We start from the raw sequence: 22448 nt of genomic DNA on the forward strand, positions 1-22448 counted from the left end.
TCTCGGTCTCGCCCTCATCTTTTTCTAATCTGGGAGCCTATCATCTGGAAAAGTGCCAGATTAACCAGTTAACTGGTCAAGTCCATGCAGCACTGTCGCCGGCCCGGTCACTCCACAGTCCTGGAGTGTCGTGCAGGGACAGAGCCCTCTCACCAAGCAGCCCAGAGAAGCCGCAACATCACCAGTCAGGCTTTCTTCCGCATAGAGCCCGCCCTTGGCCTCCACTGCCATGGTCACTGGTCAGGCTTTCTTCCGCACAGAGCCCGCCCTTGGGCCTCACTGGCTGCTCCCGGCTGCCCGTGTCTCTGGGAAACAGGCTTTGGGAAGCCGTGCTCTGCCCTTCACGCTGGCCACCTCCACAGACGGACAACCAGGGAGGGACTGACTACAAGGGAGCGCCTTGCCACAGTTCTGTCCCAGAGCTCTCCTGCCCGGGTCCCACAGAAGCTGGCCGCTGGAGCCCCTGGGCCAGCAGCCCCTCTCATTCCTGCTTCCCCGGAGAGCACTCCTCCGGGCGTCACAGGCATCCCACACCTGCCTCAGCCTCAGATGTCCTCACAACTCCAGCACACCCATCTCACACAAAGCAGAAACATTCAAGTCGGGCAGTTCAGCCAGCCAGTTCCATTCCAGCGATACAAATACTGAGCAGGAGCATAAACAGAACACCAGAAGAGCTCCTTTCTGTTTAACTAATAAAATGCCTGATTGGGTTGTCTACCCTTACTTTTTATGTTACTTGCAGAGGAGGCATCATCTCCCACGACTGTAAGACTGCATTTTCTGCAAGCGTGACCCATCTCCAGGAACGGCAGGTGGATGGGGTGGCCTCCTCACCCAGGGGCGTGCACAACGTGCAGGTGACTCAGCGATGAAGTCTGGGGAGTGCCACAGGAAAGTGCCCAGGGTGGTCACATTCAAGGACACGGCTCCCTGGCGCACCTACTAACACTCTGACCTCCCAGAGAAAATCTCTCCATAGCCTTTCAGTGAGTAAATCACCCAGTACCTCGGTTAATTATTCAGCAGTCTCAACCCATTAAATATAAATATGTTACATGCACATTTAGTCCCCAGACACATAAAGCAAGATGGGGAAAGGCCTATTAAATATTCTTTTCCTGCCGGCCTCTGGGCCAGCCCCAGCATTGGTGGGCATGCCCTTGGCTCCTGCCGGCCTCTGGGCCAGCCCCAGCATTGGTCGGCATGTCACTGCTGCCTGGTGGGTGCGGGAGCGATCTGGATTGGTGGCTGCAAACACTGTGTTTCTTGCATGAAAGGATCTGATTTCATGTGGCTTCTTTGTTCCATTCAACCTCATCCTCATCCCGACACAGGTGACAATCCCAGAGTTGCAGAGGGGAGGAAGATAACACCATGACTCCTGTCTCACACTCCCCACTGGCAACTCCTGTGGGTTTCACAGCAGTCGGAGGTGTCCCCTCATTCACCCAAGATGGAGCCCAGGACATGCCAACCCAGCACCACCCTTGACTGGCCAGTCAGTTATCTACAAACCTTTAAGCAGGCCTTGGTTAAGTCCCATCGTTCTTTCTCAATGCTTTGGTCGGGGGGGTCAGCATCTTTGAGACTGATGTGGGGGCTTCTGTGTGCAGTGACTGCGCTGTGAGGCCTGGCTGGGGCCGCCTCCTCTTGGGCTGGAGGGGACCCAGCCCTCTGTTCTGGCTGTCCCAATCTGAACTGCTCAGGCCTTGGCTGGACCCTCTGCTCTCACAGATAGCATGGGTGAGTGCATGGTGCCAAGGCAACTTCTACAACATCTGCACATCACTCTTGAGCCTGAGAGCTGGGCTCATGGGGAAACCCTTGCTGAGGATGTGGGAGATGGCAGGGGTCCCAGCGGAGCTGGACCACACCTGCCTGCAGGTCTGACTCCCAGCATCCAGAACCAGGGCACCACACACTTGCTGTGCATGAACCACTGACCACTAGCACTCCTGTTACAGCAGCCGTCCACCGGCAGTGACAGCAACTCAACAAGGGTTCTGTTGGGTTAGCGACAATGGAAAAAGACTTGACAGAAACCCCTGGTGTCACAACAGAGCCTGCAGGCCCCTCACAGGTCTTGAACCTGCTTAGGGAGGGGTTGTGGGAGGGCAGTGCAAGGTGCAGCTCTAAGATTCACACGTCTGTCTATATCTGAGAGCTGGACCTGTTACCCGGATCTCCAGCCCACACTACTGTGCACACCTGTGCATCTATTACCTGTCCATGATCTCCATGTGCCCGGACGACACGGTCCTCTTGTGGGCCGGGACACATTCGCTCAGCAATCCCAAGTCCATTCTGTGATGGCAGGGGCTGCTGCCTCTCCCCTCACGTGTGAGGACTCACCTAGAACACCCAGCTCTGCGTTGGAGAAGATGACCCCGTGTTTGTTCTCTGCCACGCACTGGTACATGCCCGCGTCGGACAGGTTCACCACGGTTATGTTGAGTGTTCCTTGCTCGATATGAATTCTGTCCTGTGCAAGAAAGCGGGGCAGAGAGACAGTGACCTTCCACGACGGCAACCCGAAGGCGATTCTGCTATGAGCTCCATCTCGGGACTTAATGGGAAGCAAGAGCCATCATCCAGCCAATTTACATAACGTGGAATGTTTATCTGTCAGCTGCACTTGTGGCAGGTCAGCCGCTAAATGCAACGCCCAGTAGATGAGTCAGTAAATGGAATTTAAATAGCAGGGTCTCTTGAGTCCTCATTGATTTAACAGTGAAGCTATTCAGATTAATATCTCCTCTGAACAAACTTGAAATTCCAAATGCTTTGTACTCCCAGGCTTGGCGTTAACTGTGGGCAGAGGCTGGAGATGCGAGCAGCTTTACCGTTCAGAGGAATTGAGACACTCAAATGACAAGCAGATGACACTCTGAAGGTTAATAGGATTGTATTCATCTTGGAGGCAAATAATTAATATCAGCGGACGTTTACTATAAAAATTTCAGTATTAATAATTTAATGTTTCCTGACTTTATTGCTATCTGTGGCGTGATTGAAGCTGAGGACCATCTGCTGGCAGCCGCCGGAGGAAACAAAGTTGGAACACACAGGAAGCCCTCACTAGGCAGTGCCCGAGGACACGGCTCACACATGCCTCTCCACACACAGGAAGGGGCTCCGCTCTGCGTCATGGCACTGGCCACTGGAAGTGCAGAGGGGAGGGGCGCAGCTACCTGTGGGCTTGGGGTCCAGCTGCTACCTGTGGGCTTGGGGTCCAGCACTGGGGGGGGTCCAGCTGCTGCCTGTGGGCTTGGGGTCCAGCACTGGGGAGTCCAGCTGCTGCCTGTGGGCTTGGGGTCCAGTACGGGGGGGGTCAAGCTGCTGCCTGTGGGCTTGGGGTCCAGCACTGGGGAGTCCAACTGCTGCCTGTGGGCTTGGGGTCCAGTATTGGGGGGGTCAAGCTGCTGCCTGTGGGCTTGGGGTCCAGCACTGGGGGTCCAGCTGCTTGGGCTCGACCTTATGTGCTCTAACCACATCAGGGCCAGCCTCCCTTGAGTACTTCCTCTGTACATGAGAGAAGCGGACGGTTAGGGGCATGCTCCGGTATGGGTCAGTGCTGGGGACAGTAAAATGTTCCCTCGGTGGTCCACAGAGGAGCGTAGCTGTGCTTGAAGGTCTGGCTCTTTACCTGGGGCCTGAGGAAAATGCCAAAGTTGAGCTAATACTCGAGGCTTAGCAGGGGTAACACACGTGGTAGGAAATACCAGATTGTATATAATGGTACCTCATCCTGAGCGTTCCCTCCAGGACCCGTGTGTGCACGGGCACTGCCATGAGGTCTCAGAGTACTTTCTGCCTGAAAGATCCCAGGATGTGCCAAAATCTAGGGCCACTTTCTGGCAGCCGCTGGAAGATGTGGCGGTCCACCTTTGTTGACCAAAGCTCTGATACAAAAGCTGACCTGTACAGGGCTGAGCCTTAAGGCGGACATTGCCCACCCAGCGGCTGCTCTGCTGGACCCTACAGTGCAGGGGTGGACACTGCCCACCCAGCGGCTGCTCTGCTGGACCCTATAATGCATTGCTTTGGAAGCAACTTGCCATTTATCCACCTCCAGAGCAGTGAGGCTGCATCAAACACCACATTAGGTTACACCACCCAGCCACTTGCTTACCCGAGTTAAGAGTGGTACGCCGTTTTTGAGCCACCTGTAAGTAGGCTTGGGCCTGCCGTTAGCTCTGCATTCCCAAAAGACATTCTCCTCCATGGCCACGTGGATGTCACTTAGTTTTTGAATCCAATTAGGTTGAGCTGGAAAAGTTCAAAAAGTAAAGAAAAGGTGTAGATTCAGCGAATGTTCAATCTATTTTTATCGTCTGCAATCAAAGGGCTCCTCATCAAATTCTTTCTTGAGATGTACAGAACATGGCCGGGTAAATGGTCCCCGACTCCGAGCATCGTGTCTGTCTGGTCTGTGGTGCTGTCTCCTAATTCCTGAGGCCAGAATGGACAAAAATGCCATTCCCCGTGTGGCAAAGCTGCCTGTCCTCCTGCCTTGACTAGCACTGCTGTCCCCAAGATCTCCCTGCCCCCAGCCGCACTACTTTCCCCAGAGTCCTCTGCCCTCTGCACCCCTGTGTGACAGTCATGCCACTGTGGTGTGCCTAAGTGGGGAGGGCCCCCTTGCAGGGACTCACCCGGGACACCTGCCACCCAGGCTGGGAACACTGCCAAGTGACACAGCCTTGGACTCAGGTTGTATGTGTGCGGGGGAAGCTGCCCCCAGCGGAAGAGCTGAGCCGCCGCCTGGGACCCTGAGTCCTTGTGGAGTACCGGGCAGCTCCATCTGTCTGCATTTAGAGAGATGATGGGGGAGAGAAAACCACTTCTCCTTTAAGCTGCTGGGTTTTTATGCCTGCTTTCTTTGAACAGCTTAGCCTGTTTCTAACGACGAGAACTTTTAGAATAAAAGCTCATGAAAAATGTGTATCATAAAAAACCATTACGCTTGGATTTCAAACATTTTGCACCAAAAGAATTCTATGAACCTTTGTACTGCACTTCACAGCCACATTGTGTGGGTAAGGTCTGGGGCTGCCTGTCTGCTGCCTGTCTGCTGTTTATAATAGGGGTGTTCCACACGGATGGGCCATTGTCTGCCCTGGACACCACGTTATTTGAGGGGCTCCTGCTGCCTGCCAATCTGGTGGCCTCCAGGCCAACGCAGTGTCCACTCCGCTACCGCCCGCCCATGCATTGTTTCCTTATTCTCAGTGAACAAAAAGGCAGTGCTAATTCCACCTTCCGTAAAAGCCAAAGTCCTCACGGATCCCAGGGCCCCTCCAGCAAGCGGCAAGCAGTTAAGGATAATGGTGAACATATCTAGGTGGATAATCTCACGCAAAAGATAAGCAGGGCTCTGCTCTGGAACGTCACCTGCTCCGGGGATTTCCACAGTAAAATGTGCTAATGCAAGCACAGTGATCACCGCTGACGCTCAGCCTGAATTAGAAGATGCTACTGCAAACCCTTGGCATGTGTGTGGCCACTTTCACTCCAGGTCATCACTCAGCTACTCCTCCAGGGTTAATTCAAAGGACAACGACAGCCCCATAGTGTTCCCTCTCAATGCCAAACAGAGCGGGGCAAACCCAGCAAGCCGCTTCGCCAGCAGAGGTCTCCGTGTCCTTGGACAAATGCCATGGTTCCATCACTACAGATGAGGTTGACGCAGGGCTGCCCAGGAGGGGCAGCCGGAAGGTTCAACTTCAAAACTAAAGTTATAACACCACAAAGTATTAACTCGGAGGAGGGGCTGTGACCTCCATTCCTGGACCTGCAGCTCCCTGCTGCTGAGGCAAAGCAAACTCCAAAGGCACCATCTGCCCAGGGCCCTGCCTGGAGAATCCTGCGTGGAGCCCACATAGGGCTGGCGGCAGCCGGGTGCCTGATTTCAGATTCAACCTGCTGAATATTCACCCCCTACAGAGCCCATGAAAACAAAGAAAACAACAACAAAAAAGCCACAGAGCTCTGTGTGGAATATTAACAGCAAAGTCAAACTTTTGAAAAGGAGTGAGGGAAAAAACTGTAGAAGGGCAAATTGAACTTGTGAAGCAATGTCAAGCTGAAGTTCAAAAAGGAAACATCAAACCCACATGAGGAGACAGAGATTTCAATGTCACGGATCTGCTGGAACACCTGGGCTGACTCACCGCCTTCTTTCAAAGCTACAGAAGGCTGGAAACAGAACCGCACATCTGAAGAGCAGGGCACATAGGGCCGGGCCTCGGGGGGATTTCTGAGAGGACCTAAGGAGGACAGAGTGTGAGCTTAGGGCTCCTTCCTGCCTCAGGGACCCAGGGGTCAAGGTGCCCAGAGGGCGTTATTCATGCTGGCCAGGGTAGAATCCAGAGCGAGCTCAGGATTTGTGAGCCACCATCAGGCACCGTCTTTGTTTTCTGGCATGTGTATCTACCACTCAGTATTGAGGCTCCACATACTCTTGATTCCTGGCACTGAAGAAAGACTGGTGAGGTTGGCTCAGTTACGTCATCTTGGGGACATTTCTAAATGCCTTTATTGGGTAATGTTTGCAAGCAGATCCCAAACAAAACTAAATTTTAAAAAACCACAGATTAACGGTTGGCGTGGTGGCATATCAGGCTGATCCTCTACCTACAAGCACTGGCATCTCATATGGACACTGACTCATGTCCCAGGTACTCTACTTCCCATCCAGCTCTCTGCTTACGGCCTGGGAAAGCAGCAGAGGACGGCCCAAGGCCTTGGGCCCCTGTGCCACGTGGGAGGCCAGGAGAAAGCTCGTGGTTCCCAGCCTTGGCTCAGCTCAGCGCTGGCTGTTGTAGCCATTTGGAGAGTGAACCATTGGATGCAAGAGCCCTCTCTCTGTCTCTCCTGCTCTGTACAGATCTGCCTTTCAGAAGCCCCTGGCATTAGGACAAAGCCATCTTTTCCAGGCATTTGTGTTCCTTCAAGGTTTGAATAGAAACGTCTAGTCCCTGCGACACCTGAGTTTTGCCTCAGACTACAAAATAAAATAGCAGGTTAAATGGCTGGCTGGGGCATGCCCCCGTGACCCTGTGGGTCCCTGGACAGATGAACCACTCTTCATTTCAGTCTTTTACTCAGTATCTGCCAGAGACAACCTCAATCGATGCTGGTGCATTTCTGGCCCTGCAAACATTGTCTCCAATAATAATTTATATTGCAAGCAGATATAATTTGAACTCAGTGGGTCAGACAATTCTCAGGAGTACCTGGCTGTCCAATTTTCCAAAAGCAAGACAAGGCAACAGACCTTGCACCCTAGAAATTAAAACATCTAAGAGGAAGGATACAGTGACCCCAATCCTGGAAATACCACCATTACAAAGACAGCCCGTGCTTTCCGGTTATCCGCATGATTCCGGAGAAGGTGAGCGCCCCCCAGGATGTGTGCTGGTGGTCCTGCCTCAGGCAGCCCCCGGCCCATGTGGACCAGCCACCGGTGGAGGGCACGCTTTCCTGGTCACCAACCTGGGCCTTGTCTGCCTTCAACAGTCACCTAGACCTTCTGTTTGCCTCAAGTCCCGCGTCCTCAGGGTGGACAGAGTGTCCGTAGCTTCCCAGTCTTCCAAAGTGTGATCACTGGTCCCTCTTACTGGTCCCCTTTCTCCAGTGGCTTTCCGGGACACACCCGGGACACATGCTGCATTTTAGAGCAGGATCCAGTGACCCCAGCTCGACACGCATCAGCTCCACCCCTCCCCCCTTCAGCAGAGCCCCACCCCAAGGGAGCAGCCTTGCTGAGGCCTGGCGACTTTCTGATAAAGCTGGGCACCCGAGCAGCACTCTGTCACCGCCACTGGTGTGGCATGAACAGCCTGGGGACAGCCTGCCTGAGTGTTCTCGTCTCAAATGGGGCAGGCTGCACTTGCTGCCGTCTGAAGCTTCTCCTGATGTCGCTGTGGTGACCTCTAGCCTTGAGTGTACCTCTTGGACTAGCTGGACCGTGGCTGCCTGGACCGGCTGTAGATTTGTACTTCATCCATGCCTGCTTCTCGGTCTGATCTCTCACCTCCTTAAAGCCACAGCTGAGTTGAACTTCCGGCACGTGAGCAAGGAGGCACCGGGGGCAAGGCAGAGGAGATGTGGCTCTCACATGCTCTCAGCCGAAGCTCTGAAAACAGGGCTATTTGAAGGAGGCTTCTGATGTTTAGGAAGACCTGAAAGGGAGGCTGGGCAATATGGGTCACAGCAGGAACAATGGGTTCTTCTCGCCTGCTGGACACGAACAGCACGCACCACTAGAGCTGGACCCAAGCCAGGACTCTGGTGGACATGCTGAGCCATGGGGGCTTCTGCGGTCTGGACTCTGGGAAGATGGCAGCAAGGGACTGACACTCAGCAGCCTCTGGGAGAAGCAGCAAGGCCTTCTGGGCCACAAGAACAGGGCAGGCCCTGTGTCCGGCCTGGGGAGGAGCACAAAAGCTGAAGGCTGTTGAGCATACAGCTGGAGTGAGTGACTTAGCAGCAAACACAAGCAAGCATGGTTCTAAACCCAGCCCAGCGAGTGGAATTCCCAGGCGTAGCACATGGAAACGCCATAAGAAACTGATGGTCCAGTCCAGAAAGACAGAACATTTCTCATTGACAGGTAAGTGACTGCTCCCTCCCACCCCCGGGGCCTAAACAACGACTGTAATTACAACAATCCATTTCGTTCCGTGATACAGGCGGCTGGGCCTCAGAAAAGCCAGACGGAAAAACATGACAGCAGCGCATGGGCTGTAATGAAGCTCTTCGGTGAGCACAGAGCCGGGACTGTCTGTGCTGGCAGCACGGTGTTCACCGAGACACAGACAAGCGCAGGCAGATGCAGCAGCCAAGTGCCATGGTGGAGCTCGGGCAGGCTGTCCGCTCTGGTCTGTGTAATGGAGCAGCACTATGGGCACACGTCCAGGGCAGGAGCGCCCTTCATCATGGTGGCAGTGGTCACTTATGCCCGTGTGGGCCGCTGACCTGTTTGGGGGACCCACACTGCGCACCCCTTCTTCCCTAACACAGTCAAAGTAGGAAGCTTCGTTTACGAGATCGGGATAGTGTGAGGCCTCAAGCAACTCAAATGCTGTGCGGGGATGGCTGACACTGTCTGTTCAAGCAGCAAGACAGAGCAAAACAGGGCCCAGGCACCTGGCTACTCGGACGGCTCCTAACCCACACCCCATGAGCCAGGACACACAGCAGCTCCAGCCCCCTGCCCGTGCCACCTGCTGGCCTGCAACCTCCCTATCTCACACTGGCTAGCTGGTGCGTCTCCTGTCAACCAATCAGACAGGATAGCAATCGCCACACTCCCTGGAAGAGCAAGGAGACATCATGGCTGTCACTTGGCAAGGCTAACTCCAGCATCCGTGTCACTGTCCCGCACACCAAGAACATTTCAAAAGTCGCCTCCTGTTCCGCTGCAGAGCTGTGCGTCCAGGGTGGGGAGGCGCCCCGGGGGAGGTGTCAGAAGGCTGCTCCTGGAAATTGCCTCCTGGTTCTTTCAAGCCAAGCCCTTATGTATCCTACATGATAACTGAATACAGTTCTCAGGGCCATGTCTACAAAGCAAACAGCTCTGGAAGAACTGATGGAAATGAGTAGATTCTTCATGGTGTCGTTCCTTGCAAGACCTAAGAGGGGCATGTGAAGCTTTTTGCAGCAACTTACCCAAGGACCCATTCCCATCATTGTAACAGGGGTCGCTGTGTGTTTAAACTGCTCCTGAATAATTACCAATCTGTAATATTTCTGTTCTCTGCTCCAGGCAGATGGGGCGCGAGCAGGTTCCAATTTGGCAGAATTCAATTTGTCTTCCAGACACCCATCCAGTGAAAGTCACCTGTGGACACCGAATCGATGCCCCAACAGGGTTTCCGGGAGAGGTTGGCAGTGGCCGTGTGAGACCGGCTGACCCTGGAACTACGCCTTGTTATCGCTGGCCTGGGAGCAGCTGCACATGCTTCTTTGGGGCAGGGAACCAGGCCTTCCCCCCGCCTGGGAAGAGCTAAATTTGGACAGTGCGCATTTTGCAATGTTCACAATGCCGCGAGCGCTTGCCACCCAACGGGAGCAGCCACAGCGACTTAACACAGCCCCGGATGAAAATCCGAGACAAGCACTGGCATTGTAGGAACCAGCACATAAGCCAGGAGCAGGGTTGACAAATGATCCTGAGTCAGGTTTGCTGCAGGGGCATCCCTACGCACGTCAGGCCGCAGCCATCAGCCTCGTCCCTTCCTGGATGCCCACCGCCCTCATGGCCAGGCCGATGCCGGCATGGCCCTTCCGAGCAAACCTGTGGTGCCAGGAAGCTGTGTCGCTCTGTGAGGGGCGGGCTGGGGTCACAGACTTACCGTAGAAAGTCAGCTGGCCCCGTGCGACGTTCTTGCCTCGGGAATTTTCCGCCACGCACTCATACAGCCCGGCGTCCTCCTGCTGGAAGTTGGGGATTTCAAGGATCCCGTTGGACATGTGTCTCCGAGCCTTCCTCGTCAGGGGCTTTCCATCAGCTCTTCGCCAGCTAATGGCTGGTACTGGGCTGAGAGCAAGAACAGCAAAGCGGTGGGCCACATGCCCGGGAGCTGGACACTGACCACGGCCTGCCCAAGCCCCTCCTGCTGTTGGGCTTCGCCCCCAGCCACAGTTCCGAGAACTTGACTCAGTCACAGTAACCTCTTCCCCTTCAATAATGTGATGCATCCTCCATGCAATATTACCCTTCAAAAAAGATCTTTTCATGTGCTTATTTTCGTTAGTACACACATGTCAAAATGAAAGTATGGATGCACACGTGTGGCCGGCCATTCCTCCCATGAAGGGAAGCCTCTTCCTTGCTTGGCAGCCTGACGGTGTCTCGGAGTTGGCACAGGCAGAACAAACACATCTGTGCCCAGGCTCAGGCGCTCAGAACCTGGGCTCCCGGGGCTCGTGTCTTCTGCTGCCTGGACCACTCTCCCTGGGTCCCAGGGGTGACACCTACACGGCTGACACCACTCTGGAGGCCCAGCCTCGATGCTTGCCTCCGCACTGAGCCCAGAGAAGTGGGTGAGGCCAGCTTATCTGACGGCTCAGGCACAGGCACTGCCACAGAGCTGACGGATGCCATCAGCAACACGCAAGAGCAACCCTGCCTTTCTAAGTCCCAGGTACCAGCAATGCCAGGGCCCTCCTGGAGAAATACCCTGTTGAGCCAATGAGAGCAGGGACACTGAGCTCATACGAGCTGGGGGACATAACCTAGGCAGGGTTCCCGGAGGCTCCTCCAGCCTCCATTGCCACGGGCCCTTCACATGTTCTCCCCTTGCATTGCTGTCTGGATACTGCTGACCACCATGGTGTGGGTTCAGAGGGGAGGAAGGAGGGAAGGTATCGTTTGAGGAAATTTGACTTGGAACAGTGAGAGACAGAAAGAAGGGCGGCCTGTGTGCTTGCACCTCCACTCTGACAGGTGCACACCATCTCTCTGGGAGCAGCATCAAGGCTGCAGAGCGATGGCCCACCGAGCCGAGCACACGCTGCAGCACCCACTTCCGAGCAGGGGCGGCGTGACTTACCATTTTTACATAAAGGAATTACTTCACAAAGAAGTAATTGGGCTGAAGACCTGCTAATCTTGAGGGATCTAAGATGCAATTTAAAATAGTCAAAGCCATCAACTCCATCATATTGCTTTTATAAGAATTCAAGTTCATAAGATACAAGCTAACTCCAGAAAGGGCGTGGGCACCTGAGCAGGTGCACTGCTCAGAGACAGCCCTCCTGAGGCCACCTGGGCACAGGCAGGTGTGCACGGCCCGGGGCTTCAGCTTCAGTCTAGGGCCAGAATCTACGATGCAACATCACTACCAGTTCTTCTTACATATGCTCTCTGTGCTCTCCACTGATCTCACACACACACACACACACACACACACACACACACTTGAAAAAGAGGGACCACATTACATTGTCTGCAGTCTGCTGCTCCTCTTACCAATAAAGCAGGCATGTTCTAGGTGTTACATGCTGTTTTACAACCCGGCTCTTAGTGCCTGTGCAGCATTCAGTCCTACGGCTGGCTGTGATTTATTGAAGGTAGTAAGTTTTCGGTACATGAAAGCAGAATCCACACACTGCTGTATAGTACGAGGTGAGGCTAGTGACCAGAGCTGCCACTGCCATGGCTTGGAAATGTACCAGAACCAAAGGAACCCCTTCAGCAGAGCTAGAAGCAAAGTGTGGAAGACAGCGTCTTTCCTGCGTGCTTGCTGCAGGTGTCAAAGAGCTGGAAATCAGACTGCGTTCTAACACAAATGAGTGTCATCAGTGCAGTCCACAGGCTGGGGACAGGAATTTCGAGGCAATGTGGCTTGGGTGGGGAGCCTGTCCTGCGCCAAGGCCTGTAAGGAGAGTGCGAGCATCATTCACGGGCCAATGCAATCAGCAATTTGCAAACAGGCTGCTGTAGATTGAATCTCAAGTCCTGCCTGCAGTGGCCTTGTGATGCGTGGCTCACAGACTGGGCGTTCCCTGTGTGAGTCCTGCCTGTGGTGGCCTTGTGATGCGTGGCTCATGGCATGGGCGTTCCCCCTGTGAGTTCTGCCTGTGGTGGCCTTGTGATTTGTGTGGCTCACGGACTGGGCGTTCTCCATGTGAGTCCTGCCTGCAGTGGCCTTGTGATGGGTGGCTCATGGCATGGGCATTCCCTGTGCAAGCTCCACAGCTGGACGGGGTTGGGTGGCAAGGGCTGACCAGGTTGTTGGCCTGTGTGGACCACATGAACATCCCCAACCTTCTTGCCAGTCACTGGCCACGGGAATGCCTGGCGAACTGGCTGTCACTCCATACAAAGCTACCCGGCTCCTCTGCTGCCCCTCTAAGGAGAACCCAGCTCAACTGAGGGGTCGTATGTAGTTTCCAGGCAGCTGTAGGCAACAGGGACTCCCGAGGGGCTCTCAGGAGCTGCCCAGCTCTAAGGAGAATAACGTGACTCAATAAGGACAGGCCAGAGATTCGCTTTTCACAAAGCACTGCAGGCAACCTCTGCAGCCTCCTTTGTACACTGGTGCCGCGGGCAAGTCCAGTCCTCCCAGACAGCAGTCTGACTGTGCCTCCAACAATGACCCCTGTTTTCCTGTCCCCCTGGGTCAGGCAGGCCACAGAGTACTTCCCCAGCATCGCCCGAGCCCTTCGCAGCACCGTCGATTGTGCCTGTACGATCCTACTTGAGCCATTGCCTGCCCCCGCTCCCAGGACGAAGCCAGAATCAGATGCGCAGAGAAAGAAAGACAAGCAAGAGCCCAGTCTCGCCTCTTAGTCACCGCAGACCACCGCTGTGCACCGAGCATGAGGGGAGCAGCACCCCACCTGCAAGTGCTGGAGGGGGACGGGACGGGCAGTGGGTGTGCACTGGGAACTTACTTTCCTAAGGCGAAGCACTCCAGCTTGACTGTTGCGCCCTTGGCCGTCGGCACCGTTTCTGGGAACTGCACCTCTATCTTGGGCTCGTATTCGCCCATGGCCCCTGGGAAGAAACACAGGCGTTCAGCCTCGGGGTTTTGCATGACGCACATCCGCTCCAGGCAGGGCCTGGCACTTGGTCCTGGCATCACGGTCCTTCTCCCTGTCACTCCTACAGAATACTTCAACTGTGGGAGCATGCCATCCATCCGACACTCCACTCTCCAGGTACACAGCTGAGTCTAAAACAAAACGCTCTTGGGAAGAGAGGATAGGAAAGTCCTACCGAGCAGGGACACACCATGCTTTCTTTCTGAAACACACTGCAGATGAAAGGACACATGTCATAGCACTGAAACAAGCTTTGTCCTGGAGCACTGGGTCTCTGGGGAGCCATCCTGTGGCCACCAGGTGACGTCCGCCTCGACGGCCGAGGTGGACGCATCGCGATCCTGCAAACTTGGGTGAGAGCACAGCCTGCATCTTTGTTCCAAACCGAAGCAGCTGGAACAAAGGACAAGAGGAGGCAACTGCTGCAAGTGACCATGGGTCACATCTAGCCAATGACACGCTTACACCAAGAGCCACCTGCCCCTGTGTCCTGGGAGGGGCATCGCTAGCCAGCACAGCCACGCCCTTGCCTCAGGGCTAATGGCTACAAACTAAGGCTCATCAAAGCCCCCTGGACTGCTATGGCACCTCTGCAGCCCTGAATGGGTGGGCTCCTATTCAACCATGATTTCTAATTCCGCTGTGCCAGTTGAGAGCCTGGGATTCTCTGGGCAGGCAGCTTCCTGCTGGCCCAGCTAGGCAAGGAGGAGGCTGAGGGACTCAGAAGGAAGGGCCACATGAGAGCAGCAGAGCGGGGCGATCCCTCCCGTTTCCCACCTGCGGCTCAGGGTGTGGTGTGCACCCTCTGTTTGCACCAGGCCCAGCTCCCAGCCTCCATGCGGTTTGTCATCCCGAGCACAAACTCGAACCTGATTGCTTGTTTCCTGTACGAGACTGGCAGGAGGGAGTGCTGGATCTCAAAGGTGCTTCTGGGATTACAGAGTGCAACTTCCCAAACGCTCAGCTCTCAAGAATGGAGCCCTAGCCAGCCCAAGCCTCCAGCTTGAAGGCAACCCCTCCCTTTAGTCCTTGTGCCAGCATGGCTGTGCCTCAGAAGGGCTACGCATCTTCAGGGGCTGACCCCGCTTCCTCACCCCCCAGGGTGCCAACTGCTACTGCAGCCAGGTTGGAATGCTCTGCCCACACTCAGCGCAGGTGGCCGCAGACCATCATCCGGTGGTGGTGTCCTTAGTCCGAGTTCTCCTGCACCTGGCTGTGGTCTGCCTGCCCTGGAGTACTGCACTGAGGTAACCTGGGAGAAGCTGGAGACCCACTCCCTCCCACGCTGCCAACAGCCAGCCTGTGAAGCTGAGCCCCTCCCAGAAACACCTGCAGACTGGTGCTGGTGCGAGCTCACAGTTTATTGCTATGCATATGGTTGTAAACTCTGATAATTAAAAAAAAATTGCCTTGGGTGAGAGGGCTCCGCACCCCCAGGAAATCACGTGTGCACTACAGCGTGTGGTGTCAGAATCGGATAAGAACATCTGGTTAAAGCGCAGGTGCCACACGATGCTGTGAGAACTGCCGCCCCAGCTTCTCTCTCGCTGGAAACACCACCTGGAAGTTGTGTCCCCCAGTCCAGCTCTAAAAACCACACCCAGCAACAAGCATGTCCCACACAGCCCAGCTCCGGGGCAGAGGTACTGGAGCGGCACACAAAGGCAGTGAGGTGGTTGCTGCAGTGAGGAGCTCCGGGTCCTCACAGCCCAGGGGCGGGTCTGGAGCTTCAGCTCCGGGTCCTCACAGCACCAGCTCCGGGTCCTCACAGCACCAGCTCCGGGTCCTCACAGCCCAGGGGCGGGTCTGGAGCTCCAGCTCCGGGTCCTCACAGCTCCAGCTCCCGGTCCTCACCATCTCCGCTGTGCCTTCAGGTGAGCATGAACCGCCTGGAATCTGCCTGCACCGTCTGGACAGTACCCCTGCTTGGCTGTGTGCCCCTGCAGGACCTTCCCCACAGAGGGAATCAGACACCATGTGGTCCTTCATGTCCGCGTTCTCCTCGCAGCTCCGTGCCTTCTGCTCTCTGGTCTGCGCCGTATGCACAGCGGGTCATTCCTCCTGATGAGGAGCACACAGTCACACACAGCCACCTGCTGTCTGTCTGGGCTTCCTTGGGCCGTCACCAGCTAAGGGGCCTCAGGCCAGAGAGGGCTTCTCCTGCAGCTCGTGGGGCGCCTGCCGAGACCCTGGAGGAACTGTCCCTACCGCTCCCTCACCCGAGGAGTAGCCCCTGTCCTCGGTTCCCCTGGCCTGTAGCTGCCACTCCCGTAGCTGCCATGGGGCGTCCTCTGGGTGTGTCTATCTTACCATCTCTCCTCATGAGCACAGCCACCGCACAGGGTTGGGGCCTCCTCTTCCAGACTGTGACTGCATCTCTGCTGATCCCGTCTGTGATGTCTCTGACTGGGGACACTGCGGTCAGGAACTTTTCCGTCTCAGGGAAACTACCGGATGGGCAACTGGGTCGCTTCTGGAGTCATCACTGCCAAGCTGTACTTTATGACACTCTGCTTTTCTGTTCTGTATACAACAGCTTCCTTTTCTCTTCTGTCTAAGATTTATTTATTTGAAAGGCAGAGCTGGAGGGACAGAGAGGTCTCAGCTCCCAGCTTTCTCTGCAAGTGGCCACATAACCCAAGCAGGACCGGCTGGGCTGGAGCTGGCAGCCTGGAGCTTCACCCGGCTCTGCCATGAGGGTGGCAGGGGCCCCGGGTCATCCTCAGCTGCATTCCCAGGCACACTAACAGCGAGCTGGGTTGGAAGTAGAGCAGCTGGGACAGTGCACAGCCCTCTGTGATTTCGGTACCACAGGCAGAGGCTTCGTCCACAGTGTGGCAGCTGCAGTCTGGTCTGTGAGCATTTTCATGCAGGTTTCTTGAGGTCAAGCTTTCCTCTTTCTCTTTCTCTTGTTCCCGGGTCTCTTACCCACGCAGTCTGTTTTGATTCTTGTCTCAGCTCGGCGGCGCCACCCCATGCTGCCATTTCCAAGATGTTTCTGCTCTGACTACACACCGTGCTGCCTCCTGGTCACTTCCCATAGCTAACAGTTCTCACCCGTGTGCTCAGCATCCATCTTCCAGTCCATGGTGGGCACAGGGCAGCAGGCTGTGCATTTTTCTCCCAGGTCCACGGTGGGCACGGGGCAGCAGGCTGTGCATCCTTCTCCCAGGTCCACGGTGGGCACGGGGCAGCAGGCTGCGCATCCTTCTCCCAGGTCCATGGTGGGCACAGGGCAGCAGGCTGCGCATCCTTCTCCCAGGTCCACGGTGGGCACGGGGCAGCAGGCTGTGCATCCTTCTCCCAGGTCCACGGTGGGCACGGGGCAGCAGGCTGCGCATCCTTCTCCCAGGTCCATGGTGGGCACGGGGCAGCAGGCTGTGCATCCTTCTCCCAGCTGGACTCTGGGCTGCCTTTGCAGCGGCATCTTTTCTCACGAGGCGTTCAGTAACTGACTTGTGCCATACACATTGCACAAACTCCAGCCACCTGCTTGCAGCCCCACCGTTTTCTGTCTTCCTTATGGCCTTCTGCACACAAGGCATCTCCCCGGGAGACGTTCACCTGTTTGAGGATGGCAAGTCCTCTGAGTTTGTGTTTTCCTGGAATCTTGATAAATCCTAACTTGGAAGCAGGACTAGGAAAAAGGACAGGTACAGAGGTCGTGGCATCGCTGTGCGGCTTCTGTCTGAGTGCTCCCATACACTGACCTTGTGTCCTGCGGAGGGTGGTCTGGGTTCATGCCCAGTGACTGCCCTGGTGCCCGCAGGTTCACCTGCCCCTGCGGAGGGCGGTCTGGGTTCACGCCTAGTGACTGCCCTGGTGCCCACTTGTTCACATGCCCCTGCAGAGGGCAGTCCAGGTTCACACGCAGTGACCGCCCTGGTGCCAGCAGGTTCACCTGCCCCTGCGGAGGGTGGTCCAGGTTCACACGCAGTGACCGCCCCGGTGCCAGCAGCAATGCGAGTGCTGATGTGAATTCTGGGTGCAGCGGCTGCGGCACAGAGAGGAGCAGATTAGCTTGGGCAGGCACAGCTTCATGTGCACTTGGGTCAATTGTGCAGGAAGCCTGGGCTTGTGTCGGGGTCACGGAGACGAAGAAACACACTTTCTTCAATTCTGCTTGGAACTTTTTGGGGGAAACACCTGTGAACTGTTCCATTTAATCTGTTTTAATCTGTTTTCATCTGGCCCAGGCTATATTTTTATTTGATTATTTCCTTCAGTTGAACTATTTTGGCCTTTCCTTCCTGCATTAAATTCAAAGGTTGCCATCTCTCTCTCTGCATTCAGTAACAGAAAGGCCCATGAAAGCAGCCACACTTTTCCTGTCCTTCTTCAACCCGCAGCTGCTGTGCTGACCGGGGGGATGGGCAGAGAACCAGGGCCTCCCTAGGACTGCTCTGAAAACTCTTCTAGCCTCCAATTGTAACTATTTACTTTTTAGGTATTTGAATGGCAGAGTTACAGAGAAAGAGGAGGGGGAGAGAGACACAGAGAGAGAGAAAAACTTCCATCTGGCTGCAACGGCCAGGGTTGGGTCAGGAGCTGAGAGCCTCATCCAGGTCTCCCATGCAGGTGCAGGGCCCCAAGCCCTTGGACAGTCCTCTGTTGCTTTCCCAGGCATATCTGCAGGGAGCTGGATAGGAAATAGAGCAGCTGGGACTTGAGCCAGCAGCATACGGCGTGTTTGCATTGTAAGCAGTAGCTTAACCCACTCTGCCACAATGCCGCCCCGCCTTTTTAAAGATATTGTTGTTGCTGTTTATTTGAAGTAGAGTTACAGAGAGAGGGAGACACAGGGTGAGAGTCCTCAAAGTGCGAAGTGGGGGGAAGTAACCCAAGGAAGGAGCACATACAACAAACGCGATGACGTGCATTCACATGCCTGTGTCATTTCACAAGGTTCACGCAGTAATGTTCCGTCCCTGCTGTGTGGAAGGTGTGATTTGCAACAGAGACGACATGCACTTTCAGTTCTAATCAGGAGACTCTACGATTTTACACATGAAGAAACATTCGTGAAACGCATTCTCCTTGTCCTTTCTTCAGAGCGCAGAGGCAACTGCACAACAGAGGAAGGGCAGCAGCTTCATTCCCCGCTTCCAAGTCGTCCTCCACAGGGGCTGAGCTCTGCTTCTACCCAAAGAACTCAGGCCCGCAATCCTCCTGTAAGCCCTGCGGAACCACCCACTGTGCCTGGGGTGGGGCAGAGGCCTGGGCCCCCTCCCCCCTTCCAACTGCCCTGCTGCCCGTGAGAATACAGACTTTAATAAAAGACAGGAAGCGCCCGAGCTTGGAAAAGGGACCAGCCACACACTGTGCTTGCGGAAGCACAATTAGCAGGGTGCACTGCTAGCAGCAGGAGGTTGAAGACGTGGCCACACTCGCTGACCCCGCACCTGCTGACCTGGGCCACAGAGCGATGCTCGCCAACCTCCATGGCTCAGAACGGCCCACTGGGAAAACCTCCCTGTCAAGCTCCTCAGAAACAAGGCCTGTAAGGCCACTCTGCTCATCTTACACCACCAGGGAGTTCAGGCCTCCACATGCCTCGGAGCGGTGTGGACGAGCCTCGCGTGCAGCCCTGGCTTACAGGAGGCCCCTGCGTCCATGGCAGCTCCCCCTGAGCGACCACTGCGGCAGGTGAGCACCCTCAGTGCTGTCCAAACAAGAACCGCAGGGTCCCTCTGAAGACAGGCACCCCGGCCATTCACCGGAACAGCCCTGGCTGATCTGAATTCCTAAAACTTTTTTTTCTTAAAACAAATGTATATTTATTTGAAAGGTGGGCTGGGGTGGATGGAGGAACAGAGGGAGGGAGGAAGGGAAAGAGAGAGCGCTAGAGAGAGTGAGGCACACATGGAGGAGGGGAAAGACAGACGCACAGGGTGGGGTGGGGAGAGAGACACATGGCGGGGGGCAGGGAGAGACAGAGACACGGAGTGAGTGAGAGATCTTCCACCCCCGTGACTGCCTAGCTGGCCCCACAAGTGGGGGCTGTGGCGGGCAGCAGTGAGGAGCTTGGCGCTTCGCTGGGGTCTCCGCGCAGGTGGCAGGACCCCAGGAGTTAGACCGTCCTCTGCGGCTTTCCTGTGTGAGCTGGACCAGAGGGGACGGCGGCTACTTGAACTCGCCCGCAAGGGTGCTCTCCGGAGCAAGCTGCTTTGGCTTTCTTCCCTCTCCCACGTGGCCTGCTGGACCTCCTTGGTCCGAGCATGCGCAGGAGGACAGGCGTGCTCTCGGCACCCAACAGACAACTGGAAGGCAGGTGCCCAGGAGTACTCGTCGGCTGAGGGTGTATATAAGAGGCGGCAAGCTGGGCGGACGCTTCTGCTTCCTCTTCATTCCAAACCCTTCAGTCTGCAACCATGTTGTTGGGAATGCCAATAATAATTACAATGAAGAATGAAACTTTAGCTCCTTTCCCCATTTGGATATTGCTAAGACTGTTGGCTCCTGGGGCTGAAATCACATCAGGTTAAACTCCCTGTGTTGCAACACTGGGCAAACACCCCAAAGAAGCTTCCCAAGCGACCAGCTGAGGACCTTAGCCCCATGCCTGAATGGGACTGACCAGCTCGGAAGGCCCACACTGCCTGCCATGTTCCAGGCCGTCAAGGAGCCGTCCGGACTGCCTTGTCTTACATCTCCGCTCTGCTCCCTTCTTCCGCCGAAAATACAGACATACAACGTGGTGATGTTAACTTCCTGGCGGTTCTAGCCGACTGAAACACTTTTACTAAATACCATTCAAAAGCCAAAGGCTCTGTGGGCAACAGCATGATAAACCTCAGAGAAGCAGAAAGAAGAGAAAAATGATTCAAAATCCTCAAAGCTTTGTAGGCTAGCAGTAGGAGAGCGCTCAGGTGCCCTCCTCTGTTAGCATTCGCTTGTGTTTCAAAAACAAAGGTGGAACTGTCAGTGCAACCTGTCATACCGCACATGCCTGGCACTGTCAGTACAACCCATCACACCGCAAACACCTGGTACTGTTAGTACAACCTGTCATACCGCACACGCCTAGCACTGTCAGTACAACCCGTCATACCACACACACCTGGTACTGTTAGTACAACCTGTCATACCGCACACACCTGGAACTGTCTGATAGTACAACCTGTCATACCGCACACACCTGGAACTGTTAGTACAACCTGTCATAACACACACACCTGGTACTGTTAGTGCAACCTGTCATACCGCACACACCTGGAACTGTCTGATAGTACAACCTGTCATACCGCACACACCTGGCACTGTCAGTACAACCTGTCATACCGCACACACCTGGCACTGTCTGATAGTACAACCTGTCATACCGCACACACCTGGCACTGTCAGTACAACCTGTCATACCGCACACACCTGGCACTGTCTGACAGTACAACCTGTCATACCGCACACACCTGGCACTGTTCCTACAACCTGTCATACCACACACCTGGAACTGTCTGATAGTACAACCTGTCATACCGCACACACCTGGCACTGTTAGTACAACCTGTCATAACACACACCTGGTACTGTTAGTACAACCTGTCATAACACACACACCTGGAACTGTCTGATAGTACAACCTGTCATACCGCACACACCTGGTACTGTTAGTACAACCTGTCATACCGCACACACCTGGCACTGTTACTACAACCTGTCATAACACACCCACCTGGAACTGTCTGATAGTACAACCTGTCATAACACACACACCTGGTACTGTTACTATAACCTGTCATAACACACACCTGGTACTGTTAGTACAACCTGTCATAACACACACACCTGGAACTGTCTGATAGTACAACCTGTCATAACACACACACCTGGTACTGTTAGTACAACCTGTCATACCGCACACACCTGGAACTGTCTGATAGCACAACCTGTCATAACACACACACCTGGCACTGTTACTACAACCTGTCATACCGCACACACCTGGCACTGTCAGTACAACCTGTTATAACACACACACCTGGCACTGTTACTACAACCTGTCATAACACACACACCTGGAACTGTCTGTCAGTACAACCTGTCATACCGCACACACCTGGCACTGTTAGTACAACCTGTCATAACACACACACCTGGAACTGTTTGATAGTACAACCTGTCATAACACACACACCTGGAACTGATAGTACAACCTGTCATAACACACACACCTGGAACTGTCTGATAGTACAACCTGTCATAACACACACACCTGGTACTGTTAGTACAACCTGTCATACCGCACACACCTGGCAGTGTTAGTACAACCTGTCATACCGCACACACCTGGTACTGTTAGTACAACCTGTCATAACACACACACCTGGAACTGTTTGATAGTACAACCTGTCATACCGCACACACCTGGAACTGTTAGTACAACCTGTCATAACACACACACCTGGAACTGTCTGCCAGTACAACCGGTCATACAGCACACACCTCGTACTGTCTGTGTGCTAGTACAACTGTCACTGAATGCACACACAGCTCCCAGAGGCAGGCGCTGTCATCCCCCTGTCACTGAGGACATTAGGAAGCGCAGGGAGGCTGTGACACCCACACAGGCACCCTGCTCACGAGAGGTGGGGCTGCTTCCCGCCGAGGAGCCCACTTACTCCGCCCACAGCTGTCCACCACTGTGCTGAGGGAATGGGCCCAGAGGACACAGGGTCCCACGGACCTGTGGAGTGCTGGGGGCAGGGCTGGCAAATGCTGCCACAGAGATGTCCTGCTCCTCCCAGGACCTGAGACAAGGTTCCCTGTGGCCTCGTGGGACAGAAGCAACCACCTGCAGCCCAGCACTGCAGGGAAGTGACCGGGGTTCTGGGAGAACCAGCCCGGGGGTCACACCTGCTGTCACGAGAGACTGCCCTTGTGCTGCCACC

At 55.0% G+C, this 22448-nt stretch overlaps 1 protein-coding gene across 4 annotated transcripts in view; it reads right to left on the bottom strand.

Moving 5' to 3' along the window:
- The window catches only part of LOC101524153 (contactin-4), a 421066-nt gene that overhangs the window by 77454 nt on the left and 321164 nt on the right, over positions 1-22448 (bottom strand). For all 4 annotated transcript variants that reach the window (XM_004581271.2, XM_058678776.1, XM_058678775.1 and 1 more), the window contains 4 exons: positions 13411-13513; positions 10365-10549; positions 4136-4272; positions 2356-2485 (listed from right to left, as the gene is read on the bottom strand). In XM_004581271.2, coding sequence (XP_004581328.2) covers positions 2356-2485; positions 4136-4272; positions 10365-10549; positions 13411-13513 — 555 coding nt within the window. The remainder of the gene's footprint in view (positions 1-2355; positions 2486-4135; positions 4273-10364; positions 10550-13410; positions 13514-22448) is intronic.

This window comes from Ochotona princeps, chromosome 21, assembly GCF_030435755.1.
Source record: "Ochotona princeps isolate mOchPri1 chromosome 21, mOchPri1.hap1, whole genome shotgun sequence".
Lineage (NCBI taxonomy): Eukaryota > Metazoa > Chordata > Mammalia > Lagomorpha > Ochotonidae > Ochotona > Ochotona princeps.